The 21,759-nt window shown below is 36.3% G+C and overlaps 2 protein-coding genes across 4 annotated transcripts in view; both read right to left on the reverse strand.

Moving 5' to 3' along the window:
- The window catches only part of b4galt2 (UDP-Gal:betaGlcNAc beta 1,4- galactosyltransferase, polypeptide 2), a 149,299-nt gene extending 146,483 nt beyond the window's left edge, over positions 1 to 2,816 (reverse strand). The window contains exon 1 of one of the 3 annotated variants that reach the window (XM_067475136.1): positions 2,333 to 2,782. The gene's annotated coding sequence lies outside the window, so the exon portion shown is untranslated. Of the gene's footprint in view, positions 1 to 2,332 lie in introns of all 3 variants that reach the window. The other 2 variants (XM_067475139.1, XM_067475138.1) reach the window with 2 other exon arrangements.
- Positions 2,817 to 3,322: 506 nt separating this feature from the next.
- On the reverse strand, positions 3,323 to 9,860 carry atp6v0b (ATPase H+ transporting V0 subunit b). Its single transcript, XM_067475032.1, has 8 exons — positions 9,589 to 9,860; positions 8,742 to 8,790; positions 7,705 to 7,788; positions 6,845 to 6,922; positions 6,422 to 6,491; positions 6,152 to 6,203; positions 5,201 to 5,391; positions 3,323 to 4,979 (listed from the first exon to the last, which is right to left on the reverse strand). Exons 1-8 carry the CDS (start codon positions 9,671 to 9,673, stop codon positions 4,953 to 4,955), a joined length of 636 nt encoding a protein of 211 aa, XP_067331133.1. The 5' UTR covers positions 9,674 to 9,860; the 3' UTR covers positions 3,323 to 4,952.
- Positions 9,861 to 21,759: the final 11,899 nt, after the last annotated feature.

Raw genomic sequence — 21,759 nt, forward strand, 5'->3', positions numbered from 1 at the left:
CTTCTCCCGGTAGTATTCAGTCTTTGCCCTGGTGAAACTGTGAGAAAAAGATACAAGCAGGCCCTGATACTTGGCAAGAACAGACGGAGTTTTGGGTTTGTGCCAACTCCTCTCAGCAGTCCAGAGACAGCAGTCCTGAGACTTCTTGGTGAGGTATCGATGGTTGAGAAAGTTGAGGCAAGGAGTGTGTACGTGTCTTCTCATTCTATCTTTCTCTATAGCACCTATCTAACCTGATGACTGCTACGAAGAGGATAAACATTTTCAAAAGAGGACCAAACACTAAGACTTCAAGAATTCATGCAGTCCGATCAAAACTCACGGTACCAGGGGTTTAGACAGAGCAGGCAGGTCAGCGGGCAGAATAAAGTCAATATCTTCAAGCATAACGGTAAGAAAATGCTGGAGAGTCGCTGTAGAGGAGCAGACAATCTGGCAAATTAGTTCACAAAACATGGAGGCTTATATAGGTAGTGACGGAGGAACATGTGCCTGACGGAGTGATATTGTAGGTCTTTTCTTCCTGCTGCTATAGGACTTTACAACCAGAGTAGCTCCCAGTGAACCAATACTCACTATAATATCGATCCTACTACTGATTGTAACAGTGTGCAAAAAACATCAACCCTAGTGCAATTGTTTGTTTGTTGATTGTATACTTATTTGTACTGTATTATTACTTTTTTTTTTTAAATTTTGTACAGAAATACTTGCTATACATTTTTTCTGCTGCTGTAAGATGGAAACTCCCCGACTGTGGGACAAATAAAGGTTTATCTTATCTTAGGTGAAAATGATGAGGACTAAATGTGATGAAGTACGGAATTGACTATGGGACAGGAAGTGGGAAGTGAGGATTACAAAATAAAAGTCTGGAAAAGGAAGTGAAACTGGTGATCATGACAGATATTCAGGACACTTTCTATCATACTGTACTGACAAAAATGAGAAATGCATACAGTTCAGATTAGGCTACAAATAAAATATAAGTGAATGAAAATATTATTCAATAAAATGAATATGTAATACTTAAATATGTAATACTTATTATTATCATTAACTTTTAAAAACGAGGTGACATACTCATGCACCCTGTTTAATTTACCAAACAAACAATTAACACAAAAAAAAATCTCAATCAGAACTTGTACTTCTTGCCTTTAGGAATTTTTTAAAAATTACATTTTACTTTTATCGACTCATGTCAGCTTTACTGGGCAAGAAATTATTTAATTAGGTTACCTTGCTTTTGGATATGGAGTGTAGCTGATTGATAGAAGTTTAATCTACAACTATTTTAATAATATATTAATAAGAGCAATAAATTGTTAACTAAACCCAACCAATCTAGCTCCTGGTTTTGAACTGTGAGTATTTTCTGTTTTGCTCATACTATATTTGGATAGTAGTATAGCCAATGTCTTTTTTTGGACGATTTTGGACTGTTGGCATGAACACATTTTACTAATTTATAGAATTTGTCAAGAATAATTATCATTAAATAAATCAATAATTCAAATAAGTGTGCAGTTGCTGTTGTGTGGCCCTGTCCTTATATGTCTGGGGCCTAACCTCTAGCCTTTGAGCCATGGCCTTAACAAGACATGGTCAAATGTTTTGAATAATTAGGCATCCAAATTGAAACCTTAAAATGCACCAAAGCCCACTCTCCAATTGAAGTTAGTGCTCAAAGCTAGGCAGCTCTGGTCCACTACCTACCATAACCTCTGTAGCAGCAGCCCCACAGACACACTGTGTCACAAATGAGAGAGATGTCACAATGGATTATGGTCTAGGTGCAGAGCTTCTGTGCAAATGCCTGGTTATGTTAAGCTTTATGATGTAGAAACCTCCTCCTCTTCACTCCTATGTCCCCAGTGTAAAAGGCTGGCAGTGCACACTAGCACTATTTGCTCTTATTTTAAACAAGAGAAGGTATAGTCCTTCAGACCTTGCATCCCTCCTTCAAATGGGAAAGAAATAGTGCCAGCAATTGTAGCCAGCGGCAGTAAAAAGTGGATATTCAGAGCTTTTTATCCAGCAGTCTGAAAGCTGAGATTGTTCATTTACTGTAGACGAACAGTGCATGGAGGCTGAGTGTAGCCTAGTATGGCGGGTGCAAAAATGCTGCTAGTTGGTGGAAATGTGCATGATAACAAAAGATGGGCAGGGGGGCAGTGCGTGCGACCACATTTCCAAATATTAAAAGCTCCATTAAAAACAGAGGGTTGCAGTGTGGATAAATGTGTGGAGGCTGGAAGGAAACAAAGAAAAGCGTGGATGCAGAGCTGAATTACACAATGAATCCCAGACAGATAGACAGAGCACCTACCTTGATGGTGTCAGACGAACACTTCTATCTGAGCATCTTCTTTACTGGGTCACTCATGGTCGTATTCAAATCAGCCGAGGAACGAAATCAATAAAATCTGTTCATGGGCATGTAATTGCCAAAACTGTGACTGTTGTAACAATTAAAGCAAAAAAAAAAAAAAAAAAATCACTGTTCATGAGATAACTATTTTCTTTTCGTCTCCTCAAACGGAATATTATGTCTGCTCTTCGTCAGAAAAAAAGCATCATGTTGTGTGGCGTCACGCTAGCCAAGCGGCTAACGTTCACAACAGCGATAATCTATCGCAAAGTGGCAAGTAAAGAGATTCTATCCATATGATTTTCCGACATCCCGCTGTGTTTTCGTGAGCACGATAAAAAAGCAAAGGATGCTCTCAGACTGTCTCAGAAAGCAGGTCCCTTCGCTCTTGTGTCCTACGGAAGCCCCTATTTTACACAAACGCTTTTGCTTTTGATGGTGGTCATATGATAGACCCTGGTAGTTTGATAACCCATTTTTCCATTCATTTTGTCTGTGTGTGTTTAACTACAGCTATTTTATTTTTATAGGTTTGATGATCGTGTTTGACAGGCTCTCTCCCTGTAACTCAACTAGTAAAACCAAACTGCCGTTATAATCATGATCGAGTAAAAAATTACTTTAATTCCAGCATAAGCGTAACATTGCACGTATACTGTGATCTTTATTTAAATCAGTTTAACTAATAGTAAATATGGTTAACTATTTTAACTAGTTTATTTATTGTTAGGTCTAACATTAGAATTGATCTCGCATAAAGCAACCGGTAGGATCTTTTGTCAATCAAATATGTATTACTACAGCAGGCGTTTACTGATGAACAGATGATGTGGTTTCCTGCTCCATCTGCTGGAAATAAAAAAAATAAATAAATGCAGGTCGACTACAGTCAGTATAAGCAATACAATAAATTAGTGAATGGATAAAAGTAAAGAAAGACACAATCACTCGATTGAACCATTTTATTTTCTCAAGGACGTTTATGAAGCTAGACTAAAGATCTTTTTTTCATGTTATACACAATGTCAAAAACAACTTTACTTTCACACCATCGCATCCACATACCACACATACTGTACAAGCTACAGTCATTGAAAGCTTGGGGCTGGGTACAGAGCCTGATTCACCAAAGGCATCTTGGAGTTTGATCTAGGTCTAATTATATAACCATTAAAATGGCAGAGATGATCTTGCTGTTAAGACACATTTGGAAAGCAAGGCCTAGACGAACTGAAGACTATTCAGTTTCCCCATTATTATATTTGATATTGACACTCTTAACAGGAGGGGTTGAAAAATTTGTACAAGGAAAGATTTGAAACAATTCTCAACTAGCTATGGTCTGTCAACTCTGTGGAATGATGCAATAAGAACAATTGTGTTTCCATACCATCAAACAGACACACTACTGCAGCATTTTACACTCAGCAAATACCCACTTTATTCTGTCAAGTAGCAGCTAAAAGGGTAAAATAAAATAAAAACTCTAATTACTTATAGAGAAGTCTGCAAAAATTACAGCCTGCTGAATCACTGTATATTTTCCAGCTGAGAAGAATGTCCATCCAAACTAAGATAAAACTTTAATGATGGCTTTGCCATGAAGCAGAAAGTCTAATTTTGTCTGCCATTCAAATTGAGGTCACACCACGAGTCATGATGGAAACCTTAAGGAATGTTTCAAAATCCCTCATGAACAATTAACATTTGGTTAATGTTAGAATCGTGACATGCCTAGTAACATGGACGTTCAAAGATTTAAAAAAAAAAAAAATTATAGCAGTGCGAGATACTTTTCTAAAGGGCAGAGATTGTAGTTTTGGATAAACTAACTGTAGTTCTGTCTTCCAGCTATGTTGAGTAGGCTTGTGGCTATAACTAGACATCTTACTAAAATACATTTTTCAGGAACTAAAAAACACTTGACAAACTTGCAGCACACCTGCTGCTGTTTTCTGACTAGCTAGCTTCCCAGAACACATATCCAACGGTTCTGGGAGCTTAACAACTTGCATTCAGCCCCCTGATTTAAAACTTTATAGATTTGTTGTCACTTGTACAGTAGGAGGCCGGAAAAATACCGTATTTGGGTTGCTGTACAAAATAAGGACCACTTGCTAAAGCAAAAAACAACTGTGACAGACCAAGCTATAAACACAATGGTTAAAAACAAAAAATCATGTATCCAAGTCATACACACACAAATATTTTCATATAGTCCAGTGTAATTTTTAACTCTTACTTCATTCAAGAATGGGCAAACTAAACAGCATTACAATGTCTCAAGTCATATAGACATAAAGTTGACTGCAGGATGGCTGCTGATACAAAGAGTCACTTCGATTTATGCATTTGTATTTGCACTAATCATCAAGCTAAATAGCTGGGAATGTACAGGATTCACATGACAACACTCACATAACAAAAAAACTGAGTTTAATGTCCACATACCAATGAATTATGATTAAAAACAATACCAGGCAAATAGAGACATTTAAATAATTTACGATGTATTTACACAATAAACCATCTTATTTTTCCAGCAGTGTCTTATCTTCTCAGAGTGTAAATGAGTCTTCTAGTCACCCATCTTTACTTTTGACGTCTAAGGAAGGGGAGTAAAAAAAGAAACCAGTTATTACAGACATGTTAATGTAAACAGAGCTCTGCAACATAAAGCTATCTCAACCTTTGAGGAAAATAATTACTGTATTTGTGCTGACATTTTTCATATATTTTGCAACAACAAACAGCAAATAAAGAACATAGATGGACACAGAGATGGACTCCTTCTCTAAAACAACAACAACACAGAATCTCATTTACCTGCAGAATGGCTACAATGACACCAAAAAGGCCAATGGCACTGCCAAAGATTTCCACAATGAGGATTTTCACAAAAAGGCTGGCATTCTGGGCATCAGCCAAAGCTGCTCCACTGCCCACAATGCCAACACAGATGCCACAGAAGAGGTTGGAAAAGCCCACAGTTAGACCAGCTCCAAACATGGAGTAACCTACAAGGATGGAGGTCAAAAAAAGTCAGCAATATTCATGACTAATACACAGTCTTTTAGATGTTGGAAATTAAATACTGTTCACAATATACTGCTGAAAACACTTGATTTTTCTATGGGTATACAAAACAAGGGAAATATGCTTTCAATAAGAACTGTGTTTAAATGTGGATTAGTCCATCAGCATATTAATTTTTAAAACATAATGCATCAAGAGATGTTAAAGAGTTTACGGAGATGATGTTTTTTCAGATGAGAGTAATGCTAAAAATGCCACAATTATACATAAATATCATCAGCTCATTTTAATGTCGAAATGTGATTGGGAACGTGATTTTGGGGGGTAATTTTGAGAGGCGATTGTGACCTCACATTTTTGCTCAAGTTTCAGACACCAGATCATTACTAAAAGGCTGAAAAAATGTGTTTTAAGAAAGCTTTAGCGCATTTAATGATATAGACAAATTTAAGTTGCAATGATTTAAGTGGCTGCACTGTCATGCTTGTAGTTTTCTTTAGTGGCAGAGTTAGTTTTTCTCTGTGTAGCATGTTTAAAACCATGACAGCTTTAATTTCTTCTGGTAAATTGTAGTGAATGCCAATATACCTTTTTTTAGAAAAACTAAATTCTAAATGAGAGACTGCACAGAATACAGAAACTAGTGGAACCTATCATTAATATCAAACCAGTGTCAGCTATAAACATCAATGTTCAGACATTTTGTTTGTCATGCATTAGACTTTACATCCATTTTCTCACCAGCTTGATAGTTCCTTGCTCCAATTGTCTCAGGGGTGGTTCCACTGAAGTTCTATAAAATAACAGATTATGTTTAGTGTCCCATTATTTCTTAGTTGGAAAAAAAAAACATACTAAACTCCTTTATGTATCAATTGACTAAACATCCTGAACAGTACATCTATGTGAAATTCTCTCTATACGCTGTAGGATTACATTTTAATAACAAAATATGTAGCTGTAAAATTTGTAGTTGTATAGCCATTTTATCTTAATGAAAAAGCGTCTTACCTCAGCCATGTTGCTGATTACAATGGCCATAATGATCCCATAGATTGCTACAGCTTCACAAAAGATGATACTAGAGGAGGACATTAAAGAACAAACAGAAACTAACGATGATGGGTTGGCCCAAGGACAACAGGATTTTACTAATATAGGTATTTTAGCCACATTTTAAGCAAACTGTATATTTTAGATGAAAAATTACGTAGACATTTAAAACATATACTACATTTCTCCATGAGGAATGCAACTTTCATATGCAAAATAATAATACAAAGATATCTATGCACTATATGTAGGCAGGTAGGTAATAAACATGTAAAATGTTTTGTTTTAAACAATAACTAAAAAGCTCAATAATAAATTTCAAAAATACAAAAAAATAGCGGGAAAAATGGACAAAAAGGTTTTGCTTTTAATTTAGCCTACCTGACCAAATTCTTGGTTTTGATTCGTGGAGCCTTGACACCACCACCAATGATGCTTGAGCCAGTAATGTAGATTCCCCTAAAAACCACAAAACAATATCCAAACCATCTCTTTACCATCAAAGGAAAACTACATGGTGCAAACAAAGGGTCAAGGATCCTACTTAGCTAAAGTCATTTAACTTAAATGTTAAAGATATTGAAACAGTGTAGCACCTACTTATAATGATCAAACCATCTTACCCAGTGTCCATGTATTATATTAAAAGTTTTGTTAGGTTTAAATCAGTAAATAACTAGGTCAGATACATCTATATAGATTATGTTCACGCCCTGATGGACAGCGGTTGAATGGCACAAGGTGTTTGTAGCCCACAGCCACCTGTATGAATCCCGCACCATTAGCTCTGACTGACCTTTATCAGTAGCTGTTCAGAGAGTTCTGCTGGTTGAATCTGTCTTACAGGAAATCTGTTAAAGAGCTTGCTGACTGGCTGTTGAACAATCAGTAATTTAACCCATTTGGTACAACTTTCCTACAGTTTCCACAAACAAACAACAATGAGACATCATTGTAGTGGAAAGCAAGGACATACTTAAAAAAAAAAGTTTCTGTATCAGGAAGTGAGTCACTGAAACTTCCACACTTAATTTCAGAATTAAGGAATTCTGTATGTCTGACCGTACGTAAACGCGAAACTGGAAAATACAATGTGTTTTCCTAAGCATTTCAAGAAACAGGAAGCTATTAAAATAAAGCATAGTGCATTTTAGTATTTCAACTGTTACCCCCTTCCGTACACATACCTGACAAAAGACTGTGGTATGCTCATTAATTTATGTCCTTTTTAAGACACTCACCAGGCAGCACCCACCACAGATAGAGAAATGGCCAAGCCAATCCCTAGATTTGCCCACATAAAAGGAGAAGTCTCTGTCAGGAACCTGCAAGCGAAGGACAGCTGATAAAGACTTTGAGGGAAACACTGCCAATGTTTACAGGATGCTGTAAAACTAATGTCTGTAAGCAAAACAGAGTGTGTACATATATACATTTTATTTTCATTTCAAACTTCTTAGTCATGCTGTTTCTCATTGTTAAACTGAAACTTAAAGAAATAGCCTGCAGCTCAAGCAGTAGAAAGTCAAACTGCAGAAAGAATATGATGTGCTTTTGCTGTTATTTTAAATTATCTATTTATGCAGAATAAAGGCCTGAATTAGTCATTAGCTAAAAATATACAAAACACTAAACCAAGGTTAAGACATGTCTGTGGAAATAAAGTCATATTCTCATCTTCGTTTATACTTAAAGCATAATAAAAAGTTGACTTTTGAACGGTTGTCCCAAAGTAGTGTTCACAAAGAAAAAAACTGGTACAGCAAAAAAGATGTAACACTTTAACAGCCTGAAACTAGAATGTAATAGTAGCACTAATACTCTGCTTCATTTTACTAATACCTTGCAATTGTGTAATCAGGGAAATGTCAGAGTAGTTTTGTCACTGCTGCAGTGTCAGGTTACTAGGGGCCTCACATTACAGTTGGTTGCAAAAATTTGCAGAGCCTTATTTTGAAATGGCAAACATAATAAAACAAAAATTTTTTTTTGCCTTAAATTGATTTCAAAATAAGTTGTTTTTTTTTTTTAAGGGGGATGCAAAATGTTGTCCTTTCCATTATTTTACTATTATGTTTTTTTTATATACACTCAAAACTAAAAAGGGGTCTAAAATTTGTCAATACAACTCCTCACAGATTAATTAATTCAAAAGACAAAAAGTTCACTTATAAAATTTACTTATTGCTTTTGAATTCTTTGCATATTTTACTTTTAAATCAGTATGCTGGCAGTTTTTCTATGGATGAACAAAGACTACTATGGAAAAACTACTTACCATCCCACATCAAAGCGGAAGCCTAGGTCAAATATGGTATAACAGAGTCCTAAAACAAAGAAAATAATAAATTACTTTGGATGGGAAAGTGGAGGGAGAGGTCGGCTAACTGCACAAGTTGCAGAGAGAATATTTTTATGAATACATCCATAGAAAAGATTCTGATTTTTTTCCCCCGCAACATGTGTGATGCAAGTGATATTTATGTGCTAAAGTCATGGAAAGAAGTTGTAACTTCAGTGTAATAGCTCAACCTCACGTGAAAACTGCTGCAGTTCCTATTTGGAATCAGTGTAAAATGCTAACTAGCTGATGTTAACTTGGCTATTTTACACGACTTGAACAACAAAAAAATACTATTCAATAATATACTGTAACATTTTCATCCTATTGGAAAGATTAGAAACGTTTAACGTACATCGCAAATACAGCCGCTAAGTTTTCTGCAGCCGGTTACCTATGATAACTGACGTTAGCATAATATAAGCTTGATGCTAGAGAGATGCTAACGCTAATTTGGATGCAAGCTAAAGCTGCTGTTTTAAATGTTAACACGTAAAATGCGATATAATTCCATAACCAATTTGTGCTCTCCCATAAAACTGTTAACATGCATTAATGTCAATATCTTAATCTTGCAAATAAATCTAACAAATCCAACTATCGTTAGCAAACATAATAGAAACACCCGGAACCATTCTAGTCCCATGATTTAGCCAGGTCCCCACTGATAGCTCTCAACGCAAACGATTGGCTACACTATAATTTCTATACATGTCTATAAAATACACCTTTCATTCACTGCTTCAAGTATTCTTGCGTATTTCAAGGTAAAACACAATCTTACCAACGATTAGTATAGTACTCCAGAAGGCCAAGGTGACCCCCGTGTAAAGAATGGCGTGTCCGTTCATCATCCACTCTAGCAGCATCTATCCCAGCAGCCTAACTTGCTCAATCAGCAAGACGTGCTTGGCTCAAATTTAATTTGAGTTCGGTGAGACTAAGATAACGAATTAGTACTGTGCCAGGAGTAGCAGCCCGTCGACAAAAGAGGAAGAACATCAAAAGCAGAAGCCGTGGGATGTCAGCTGATCCAGCTTGACTTAGCATGTGACCGGAGACTGGAGGGACGCGTCCGGTTACGGTTATTCTTCACCTCGCCGATAGAGACAAGTAACTAAGTACATTTACTTAAGTACTGTGCCTACTGTGCTTTCATACGAGCTTCAGGTCATCGTCTTTTCTGAGTGATAGTACGTTATACTTCTTTACAGTTAAAGTAGTACAATAATCTCACAAACGCACACCACACATTTGTAAAACATAAAAGTTTGGCTCCCATCCCAAGTGCAGAACATTTATTGCACAAAAACGTAATAGAACATGTTGGAATCCATTGCACTAAAGTCGTTTAACTTCAAAATCTAATTCAAGATATTCATTTTTCCCTTTGTTTTACCAAGTATTATTTTACCATTGGTATATTGCCACAGCAAAAAAGTCATTTACGTTTATATAGAATTCAGTTAAGGCATCAGAGAGGTACCAATACGCCATAGTAAATGAATGCGTCCTCGAACGGCTGCGGAGCTACCTGCAGGGCGCGTAGTGGCCGCGAGATGTCCCTGTTGTCATGTGGACGAGTCCTTCAAATTCCTTCCAACACTTTCAGGTGGGTTTCTTGTGTGTTATAACAGTCCTGCACCCCTGCTCCTTCATACATTCCGTGGTTCTTATGTTATGTGTAATTGTTACTATCGATATAAATACTCCATTAAGGCATAAAATAGTCTAATATGGGTAAAAGTCCTTCAAAAATATATATTGTAAAACTATCAAAAAACATGAAAGTTGATTCTGGTCTTGGGGCCTCTTGTGGCAAAAGTGACAAAAGTTAGGATTTCTATTTCTTTTCTCTTTACTGTATAATACACTGATTCAGGAGGAGGGGCATGGAATAAATGTGATTAATTTGATATATTTGTAATTCATACATATATGTTCTCTATAGATTTTTAAACTATGCATCATTGCCTTTGTTTTTTTTTTTATATATAAATAGCCTATGTACCCCGTGACTTGTGCAGAACAAGGCTGTGTATTATATTTTAATGTTTGCAGATTGTCTGCCATTGTTGGGATGTATATATGCCTGTATGTATATTATGCCTCCTGTAAAACTATTTTCTTTCTGGCATAGTAATAGCAAAGTAAAGATATTAATTTGCAAAATGATGAATTGTGATGATGTAAGTACAATATTTACTTCTGAGGTAAAATAAAGAAGATAGCATGGAAAGAAAATTGTCAAATAAAGTTAGCTTTGTACCTATAGCTGTTACTGTGTCTCTGTTGATCACCAAAAAGTCTTTTTTTATCTTTGTTAAATGATAAATTGGGAAATTATTAGACTGACAAGAGCACAAAATACTTTTCTAGAACAGAGTTGATTTTCCTCTTCATTTATTTCAGCATAGCTTTCCACGCCTTTTTACCTCAGAGGACAGTGATGTCCTCATTTTATAACATCTTTCAATATGTTTTAACCTCTGAGGCCACAAGAGTCTCTCAGCTGTAAATGGTTTCAGGTCTGTCTTCTGTACTTCTGTACAGAAATTATGTAATGGTGACTATACAGACCATCAAAACAGCTTATTCACACTAGATTCAGCCTGTCAGTTGGTAACCTACAGTATTTCTTTATCTCTCAGAATCATCATCATCTCTGTGTCCCCTTAAATCTGTACCATCTTTCAGCAGAAATTCAGAGAACACAGAGCAGTATCAAAAACACTGAAATTAATACTGCTGGTATTCTACTTTATTATAAATTACCCAGAACCCAGACAGCTGTACCCGCCAATACAAGACATGAGGCTTTGTGCTGCAGATTGATAACCTTTTGTACTTTTGTGTTCTCTAAAAGAAGGGAAAGGCTTTTGTATTAAGATCTGAGTTGTAGTTACCTATTTGCTTTTTGCCATTGGCAGAAAATGCTGTACAAAATAGGTAAATTGTTCATGGGGGCTCCAGCCCTCTGATTCCTTTGGTGTCAGTCTAGCATTGTATACTACTGTGTACTTTGTACTTTTTGTACTTTTGTACTTTTGTGCTCAAAAAGGTTCTTAGATCAACAAGGTGATCATTAAACCACCCTGCACTAGAAAGTAAATCTCAGCCTCTCTTAAACGTTTTAATGTTATCACAGGGTTTATAGCACAAAGAAGTTGTAGAGTGCTTATGTGCCAAGTGGTCCAAAACATTTTACAGCCACAATAACAAATTGAATAATAAAAATAAGAATATTTCGCCATATGTTTTAGTAAAAATAATAGATTTTTGCCGTTATGAAGCTGTGAGTATTCTCAGGCTGGTTACATTTGACTGGAAATTAGGTCCTTCTCACTCTTTTGAGACACCAACAGTCTCTACAGCCTCAAGTTTCATTTATATCCCTTCACAATTTCTGTGTAAGAAAGGCAAACGTTTCTAATGATCAAGAAATTGCTTTGTCTGCCTATCACGGTTGAAGATTTAGAATAGATCCAAGATACTCATTTATAGAAATGTTTTTTATATAGCCTTGTGGAAAAAAGCCTCTTGCATGTGTAATAGGTGGTGAAATGAAATTGACTCTGTTTATTTACAACTGCTGAAATCTTTTTTACCTGAGGCTGTTTTTCTCCACCAGCATTTCTGCTGCTAACATAGATGGGAGGTAGGAGATCTTCATGGCGGAGAAACACATTTCTAAAAATGTTCCAGACTTTTTTATGATTGTTATGTTGATTTCACTCATAAACGCAGGCCAAACAACAACATGTTCCATTATGCCCTGCAGCTCTATAACCCACCCAAGATTAGGTATCAGCAATTTGGCACTGCTAACTGCATGAGGAGACCACCTGACAGAAATCCAGAGACTCTTAAAACCAGCATGGAAACCCATCCTCTTCTTTAATTCCTGGCACCTAGTGTCTGTTTTTGTTTTCCTTTTTATAATGTTTATTTTGAACATGCTTCTGATGATGGTCTATATATTAATTGAACTTTCACTAAATGTCAAGCAAAACTTTATAATTTTGTCAGTACATCAGTAGAGGGATGCTGAGGTTGAAACTTTTTTGGATGTAGATTTATGGATGTAGTAAGAGAGGACATTAAGTTCGTTCCCGTGAGAGAAGAGTATGCAGAAGATAGGGTCAGATGGAGGCACATGATTTGCTGTGGTGACCCCTAAAAGGGAACGGCCAAAAGGAAAAGAAGATTGTCAGTATAAAAAACTGGGGAGATAAAAAAACCAAATATTTAATCCAAAATATAGATGTTTTCTTTACACTGTGTAGAAAATTGGCTTGTATTGTACAGAAAGGTTACGTTGACTGCTGTCTCTTTGAGAGTGTTTAAGTTTTCTTGCTGTTGTTGTGGTGACTCATGTGCCACCTGCAGGCCAGAAAACAGCAACGTGCACCAGGCCAGAAACTTTTCCTAGGTCAATTTCTTGTCTCTAGTCAGTTTTATTCAAAGCAAGTTTTCACAGTGGAAGTACAGATGCTCCAGACATGAGTGAAATTCTTATATTTCCATCTGACACAAATCTCTCAAGTATGTGAGACACGGTTGGTACAATATTGTTGGTACAACAGTGTCTCCTAAATCATCAACTACTAACTAATCATTTCAACTACATAACGTCTTCTGTCAACGTAATGACAATATGTTATCATGTAATGTAAATGGTGAGCTGCAAATACCTTAAAAGTCAACATATTAATGAAATGTTAGTAGAAAATGTATTTGTAATTGCCCAAATAGCCAATTTATTCTATTCTAATTTCGTTTTCTGCAGTAATAAGCGATTACTTTACCTACTTAAATGTAATTGCATTTGCAGTTTAGTTGTATAGGACTGCATTTTTTAGGAGACAGGGTTGGGCTGGCAGCTCTTTTGTCCGGATGCCAGAAAGTTTGTTCATGTTCTTTTACAATGATGCACCATCCTGCCTTGTCCAAAGTCAATGAGCACCGATAGCAGCAGAGTTACATTATGACAAGGGTTTTGGGTTATATTCAGAGTTTGCCTCGAAACTGAACTTTCTTTACATCAACCACACTTTCCTCAAAGTATTTATCCACCCCATATTCCTCCATACTGCACACAAATATATGCAACATCAATAAACACATAACTGACACACATACTGACTTAAAACAGGCTAATTCCCACTTGACAATATGTTTTTGCAGGTGAGAGTTTGGTGAACTCAGTTCAGAACACTTGTTTGAATAAGCCTCACAGAAATAAAAATGAAATTTAGGACAAGAATTCTAAAATGTTCAAGCATAAAGTTAGAGATTTCCGAAGCAATATCTTATTTTCCAGGCTGATTGCAAAAAGGCTCAAAATGTCATCTTGTTTTGGATAAATCTTTTGTCTTTAACTAAGCCATAAGCATTAAGAAACCACATAGAGCTATTATCATTTCATGTCATAACACAACATTATTCATTATTTATCCACAGTATAAACTTGTTTTTCCACCACAAGAGCCAGAAAAGCTGCTAATATACATCAGCACTACGACCAAAATGTCTTTGCTATGGTCGTCAGCATGACAGCAAGTGGTTTTACACTGTCCTTACCACCGCGTTTGGTAGTTTAATTAAACCTGAATCTTTAACCTTGTCGTTTGTCATAACTAGCCTTAAGGGTCACTTTGACGGGAGAGTGTCCGGAGAAGAATGTCTGGAAAGCCTTGCAAAACCTGCTGCCACCGTGACCCGACTCATAAGCACAAGATAATGAATGAATGGCTGTTAGCTTAAAATGTCCAAAGCAGCAGGACACATTTTTTATACTTTTTCTTTCAATATGAAACAATGACCACATTTTATTGACCATGTGCAAACTTTGGTGCACTTTATGTCTGACTGTGACTATGTCCACACGTATGCAGCGAGCCAAAGATGTATTCACTGTAAAGGTTAAGGACAAGGAGTTTGACCTTTAAAGATTTTATTCAACTGTGGAATTGAAAACAGTATTGGACAACAAATGTTATGATAGTGATTTTTCATAAAGGTAAACTCATAAACAAGTTGCAATAAACTGCACACACACAAACTGCGAGCCAGGCCTTATCACCAACCCTGCCAATGCTTTTCTGGCTGAATGGGAGCAAATCTCTGCTGCCACGGGCATCAACCTGCTGTTATAGTAGCAGATTATTGCCTCTAATCTATAAATGAGTTGTTCAGCTGTTACATACATGTGGGTGTCCACATAGCTTTGGATACTGATCGCTAGATTACCCACAGATCTGAGTCCTCTATGACTTGTCCTTATTCAGAGATCAGCAAACCTACTGAATCTGCTTCTGGCTTAAAACAGCAGCTAGTAATGTGCAAGCCTTGGTGAACACTGCATGAAACAGAACATTAGTTTTATTTTATAACTGACCCTATCAGCACAAATCTTTCATGCATGCATCTTAAAACACATCTCTTTATTGTGCTAAATGACCAGTACTTATTCAAGACACATTTCCCCATATCAATGGACCCCAGGCTTTTGTATCAATGAATGTATTTACATGCGCACAATATTCTATAAAATGACCCAAAGCGACACTTTGTGTTGTGCTGGTGACTGGTATCCTCATACCCCTATTTATAAATAGAATAATCTAAATATTACCATGGAAACAGGACAATCGAAAATAATGTATGTATGGGATGAGTTTCACACATGTGCTGTATCAGTGACCCAGGTTATGTGAGCATCATGTTGGTATAATACCTTGACTTTCAAGACTGGGGTCAGAGATTAATGCTATTAAACAAACTCTTGAAAACAAAAAATATATTGTTTAGCACTATAAGAGCATGTCTCTTTTTATTTTATACGTTCTTTGTTCAGGTGAAAAGTTGATGTTAAAAAAATGCTCTCTGTCACTAATGGATTCACATTTGCTATGTGCATAGTGAATTTTAGATTAGGGTCAGACATCACATGATACGTTCTCGCATGTACCTATTTATAGACATCTCCCTCATTTCCCTCATACTTTCATGGCATCTTATCTTTGAAATGCAAATGTACTATCTAATTAGAGACTGATAAATGTCAAAGGTTAATAAAACAGATAAGACAGAAACTGTACTCCACATTGGAAACCATCAACCTCCATTAACCAAGTCCCACTGAGCGTGTTGACATGAAAACACACCCTCTGAATTTCTCTGGGATTTTCAGCTGATACACTTACACTTACTCTACTCATAAAAATCTGAATCTAGTGACCTTACATACACACTATTGTACCCAGTTCTGTGTTTGTAATCACCTGTTACTGACATCAGTGAGTCTATAATTCCTTCTGTGGATGCTACACATGCTGCTCCCCTTTGCAAAACAAATAAAACAAATCACCTATCTTTAGAAAAGTACATTGAGTCTCAATAATATGTTGTTCTATTAGTAACAAACAGATCAACTGTGTATTTAAGCGTATCAGTGAATTTCAAAGAATCATTCAACTCAGGCTCTTTTAATTATTTTTTTATATTTTGTGCTACCACTGAAGTAAACACAAGACACTTTGATATTTATACCTATTTATACTGAACCCTAAGTTGCTTCCGGTGGGTCAGGTGAGCACGTTTCATGGGAGCCATTCCCATCGCTGTGTGTGTGTGTATGTGTGTGTGCGTGTGTGTGTGTGCATGTGTTTGTGTGTGAACGGCTGAATGAGAAGCAACATTGTAAAGCACATTGGATAAAAGCACTACATAATTGCCCATTTAATACTTCAAGACAAATTCAAGCAGCTTTAAAACTCAGTCAAGACAAGTAAGTCAAGACTGTTTTTTACCTTGTCCAACAACTTCTTCTGCATCCAAAGAAGATTAAAAGAAGAGGTAAAAACTGCAACAGCAGCATTTATAAACAGGAACTAGTGACTACCATACAAAATGTAAAGAGGACTTATGATTTGTTCATACCGGCCGACTGATCTATACAGACACTAGACGCTCACTCCCTACTGTTCATAGTTGGGGATACAAAGATGTTACACTCATGCTCACTTGGCATACTGCCCCATGTTGTCCCATGAGAACAGTGAGAGTCGCTTCTCTGTCGGCTGTATTTGACTGAAAAACAGGAACCTCTAAATGCTGAACAGTGTCCATGAGGTTGAATTAAACATTACCTACCTTATACATTTGAAATAAGCCACTATTGTACCTTTTGTGGCACATGTGCAGTCAATCCATTTGGACGCTTTCAAGATTAACATGATGAATATGGACACAGAGAAGTAGAAAGTAGTGGAAAGTATAAAGTTAGTTTCTGTATTGGTCCTGAGATAGACTTGTGACCTGTATATCTCAGGGTCAACTCAGACAGACAACTGTTCACACTCATATTCATAGGTATGGATACTTTAGATTCACCAATTAACCTAACATGCATCTCTTTGAACTGTAGTAGGAAATCCACACAAACATGAGGAGAACATACAAATTCCACACAGGACGGCCATGGTAGGCCTGAAATGCAAACTTGCAGCTTTCTAGCTGTAAGGTGAAAGTGCTAATGGTTTAGAATTAAAGCTGTCCTGCCCAGAGATTTCATTTAGAGGATTCATTTAAAGTTCTACCTATGATATGAGGTAAAGCCCTGAAGAATTTGCACAGTGAGAACAGGTGGTCAACAGTGAGAAACAAATGCTATCTCAGTATATACAGTGTTGTGTCACATGCACAAAGTACAATGTTGTAGTTTGAACACAAAAATAAAATTTTAACTCTGAAAAGAGCTCAGAAAACAAATATTTATACAATACTCTGCATATGTAATATGTTTATAATACATACAGTGCAGTATATGTACAGTATACTGCATTTGTAAACTATTTACCAATGATATCACCAGTAAAATAATAACTGTAAACAAAAGTATTTTGAGTATTTTGAATTTTAAAATTGCTATTTATATAATTGCTATATATAATGCTATTACTGAGTGTTGTACACAAATATTTATTGAGGACCTACTGCGGATGCTTCAGTTCACTCTCAAATAAAATGGTACATGCGCACTCTCTAAGATTAGGGACTGCATTTATTCGATCAGACTGCAAAATTTTATGAATAACTAACTGTGTATAATCTATGACCCTGTATTAAATATCTGATAGTATAATTATCCACCAAACCACCGTATATAATTTATCCTTTTCAAGACGCTGATAGTGTAATTTATTGCATTTCCTTTGCCTTATACACAGTTCCTCAATATATCATCTACCTGGTGAGTCCTGGGGTTTTGGGACAGCCTATTGTAATTGTCCTAATAGGTCTGCAATGTAGTAGATGGTGCAAAGTTCCCTGTAATTTGTGAAAATTATAGAAGTTATCTTTTGTGTCTGCCAATCCATATTAGCTAGAAATGCTGTTCATGTCATTGAAACCCTTTATATTGCCATAGTAACATAAAGTTTTACTTTTAACTTCCTGGCATTATGTTATTGCCATGATCCGACACTTCGGTTACACTTCCTCCCTTTGGACTTTTATTTTGTAGCCCTTTTTCCCCAATTCCTGTTCCTAGCTCTGTACTTTAACTTTACCTTTCGTCATCCCTCTTTTATTCCCTCAGTATTTAAGTCCAGCATTCCCCAACATTTCATTGTCAGTAATTCAGGTTTAGTGGGAAGTATTTAAGTTTCTTATAATTTGTCTTTCTTTCATTTGGTTTTGTGTTCAATGTTGTTTCCCTGGGATCTGTATTACTCAACACATTTCCGTTGTCAGTCATGTTTTCCTTTATACCCTCCTGTTAGGAGTGAATTCTGTTCATTAATTATTACCAATAAACAAGGGTCTGGTCAATCCCTCTGTCTCCTCACTTGAGTCTGCCTTGCCATAATTGTTAGTTATTGCCCTTTTGACATATATCTACTTGTTCCTGACATCAACTAGCTAATATAATAGTCATATTTTGTGACGTAAGACTGTACTACAGTGAATACTTCTAATGAAGATATGATATATAAAACACATTCTAAGCCTTTTTACAGAATGTATGATAACAGTACAAAGCTTTAATTAGATGACAAATTGACTTTGTACAGTTTTTGTCTGTTTTGAGCTGCTGCTTTCAGCAGGCAGTGATGTCTGAAGCGCCGTCACAAGCCATCAGTCATGATTGACTTAAATAGCCTTGATGAGCTAAAGATATGCTTAGTGACAGATGAGGGTGAGAACACTGCCGTGATGACGTTGGTTTACAATCACTGCTACAATTGCTGCTTTCATTCTTAAAGACACACATTCACTGCCTTCGCATTTCTAGGTTCTGTTAACAGACCATCAGGACCCGAGCAGGATTCACATGGACACTCATCTGCGGTTGGAGATTTAGATCAGCCTCATTATATTATGGGAAACGTGAGGATTAAAAACTTCCCATTAGTTGTGTTAAGTGGACCAGGCAAACATTACAGTGCATTAATGCTGTTTCAGTGGAAATGATCATTATCGGAGGACATTTCTGCACAATACAGTGATGAAAGCAAGTCGTAATCTCTACTTTAAGCTGTTCATGATGGTCTGAAGGAGTGTTTTGGTACATAGAGGTTTCTCCATAAACCTTTGAATCAGAAAAGACTAATAAAATGTATTCTAGAGACAAAAAGGTAGAAGAGGAAATAAACAGCATTTTCTGTGTCTGATGTTTTGTTGACTAACCATCCACCCAGTCCTTGTGTTCACCTCTCCTCCTTCACTTTAAAAAAACATCTTAATTGCTACAGCTGCTGGTGGGGTTTGTCGTCTCTACAGGTTAAACATTTAAACAAAAATGTTTCAACTAATGTGTTAAATGTGGGGCAAAAACCATTACAGCATGAGGGATGTTCAAATGCAAGAAAGGGTTTAGATGTGGATAACAATGCACACCTTTCTTCTCAAAAGAATTGATGGTATTATTGTGTTTACACACAAAAAGTGGAAGAAGATGCTGTTTTAAAGCTAAAATAAGTTAAATAAATATGCTTCTTCACCTGAGGCTCCTTCACAGTCTACTGCAGCAGGGTAATGTGGGATGAGAAGAGGTCAGACGTGGTTTACAAGTTCAACAACTTGCTTTTAAATGTAAATTTTGAGGCCTTTGTGTTTAACTCCTTTCAGTAACATTTGCATTTGAAAGGCAGTGAATCCATTCATTGTGAGAGCTGAGAAGAGCGGAAAATAAAATTCTTCAGTCTTGACTGATTTGAACTCTAAAGCCGTTTATCGCTTTGCTTTATTGTGACTAGACATGACTTAAACACCAGATAAAGATAAAAGATAAAATATCTCAGCAGGTTCGGTCTGAAAAGCTGCAAACAAGTTATGGTTGACTTCATCTGAATGCATGAATTATTTGTAAGGTTAGAATAAAATTTGGAGGTAACATTTTTTTAAACCTAATTATGTTACTCTGATTATCCTTGAACATGATTAATCCATCAGACAAGAGTCTAATTGAAAGCCTGAAGGGGAAACTAATTTATAAATGACCACTGTAAATTTAATTTCTGTCAAAGCTGGAAAGCTGTAGCCTTTCGATCTTTATTTTCATCAGACCTTTGTCATGACTCCAAGAAAATAACAGCCAACAAAGCTGCTATTGGTGGATGATTTTAATTAACATGTTAATTTATTTTATAGAAGCATTTGTTCATAATGCTACTGACTACTGTGGATTTATTAACTATTACCTCTTTGTTTTTTCCAAATGTGTATGTGCTGTGCCATGCAACATCTATACAATGAGAGGTAGAATAGACAGACTTTTATCTTCTCTCTCTCTGTAAATACTATGCAGTGCTGCTATGCAGAACTCTGCACTTTGGAGTCATGTGTTGGTAGTCAATACTAAAAAGACGACACAAGAGGTAGACTACAATTGTTAAAATTCATAGTGACAGATATCATGGCCTCAAGCTTTTTCAAAGCTATGCAGTGTGTTTAAGGTGCGGTGGTTCAATTACACAAACTCAATGGTCAAGTATATTTGCCAGAGGAGTAGTTCGCTACAAGAAGAGAATTCACTTCACCTTATTTGCTTACGTTTAAGTACATACTCTCAAACTTATTTTAGTTATGGAGTGCATTTTAGAGCACAAGTACTCCTTTTTACAAAAATTAATATTTATTCCTAACTGTAAGAATACAAAAAAAAGGAAAAAAATAGGGCAAAAAGATTTCTAGTAATTAAAAAAACAGTCAAAGGTGAAGCGTATAATACTGCAGATATTAGTTGATTATATTTTGTTATGAATGCCTAGTAACTTGTAGTGTCAAATAAATTAAGTGAGTAAAGTGTGACAAATTTTTCTTTTGAATTGTAGAAGGGTAAAATTAAAACTACTTGAGTTTATGTATTATGTACTACTTCTCACCTCTGGACCACACATCCTGTATTTCAGTAAATATATTGCTGTTCACACTAGAATTATAATATTCTGTGGACTGATGTTGCAGAGTGTAAGGATAATGTTAATCAAGTAAGTAGAGTAGGTGTGTCTTGGCCAGTTGGTGAAGTCCTTTTGGAAAGCAGCTGGAATTTTCAAAGAAAAACATTTATCAGGTGCGTCAGGTTTAGCATTCATTTATTAATTTTCCTGGAAACAGTTGCTTGCTGTTTATCAAGAGTGAATCACAGTTATGGATCACAAACAAAAAAATGAGCTAAAAGTCAGAACTATAATCCTTGGAGTCTTCAGTGAAGGATAATGTTAGTAGAATGGTTTGTTGTAGTAAATGGTAAATGGCCACTTATATGGGGCTTTTATCCAAAGCGATTTACATTTTTGGTGTCTTGCCCAAGGACACTTCTACACCTAACCAGGACCAGGGATCGAAGCACTGACCCTGTGGTTGTTACAGTACTTGCAATTAAAATGGCAAACTGTCAACTAGCTGCAAGAATTAGGTGGCAGACTAACAGCAAACTTTTTTTTGC

The sequence above is a fragment of the Channa argus genome, chromosome 14 (genome assembly GCF_033026475.1).
Source record: "Channa argus isolate prfri chromosome 14, Channa argus male v1.0, whole genome shotgun sequence".
NCBI lineage: Eukaryota > Metazoa > Chordata > Actinopteri > Anabantiformes > Channidae > Channa > Channa argus.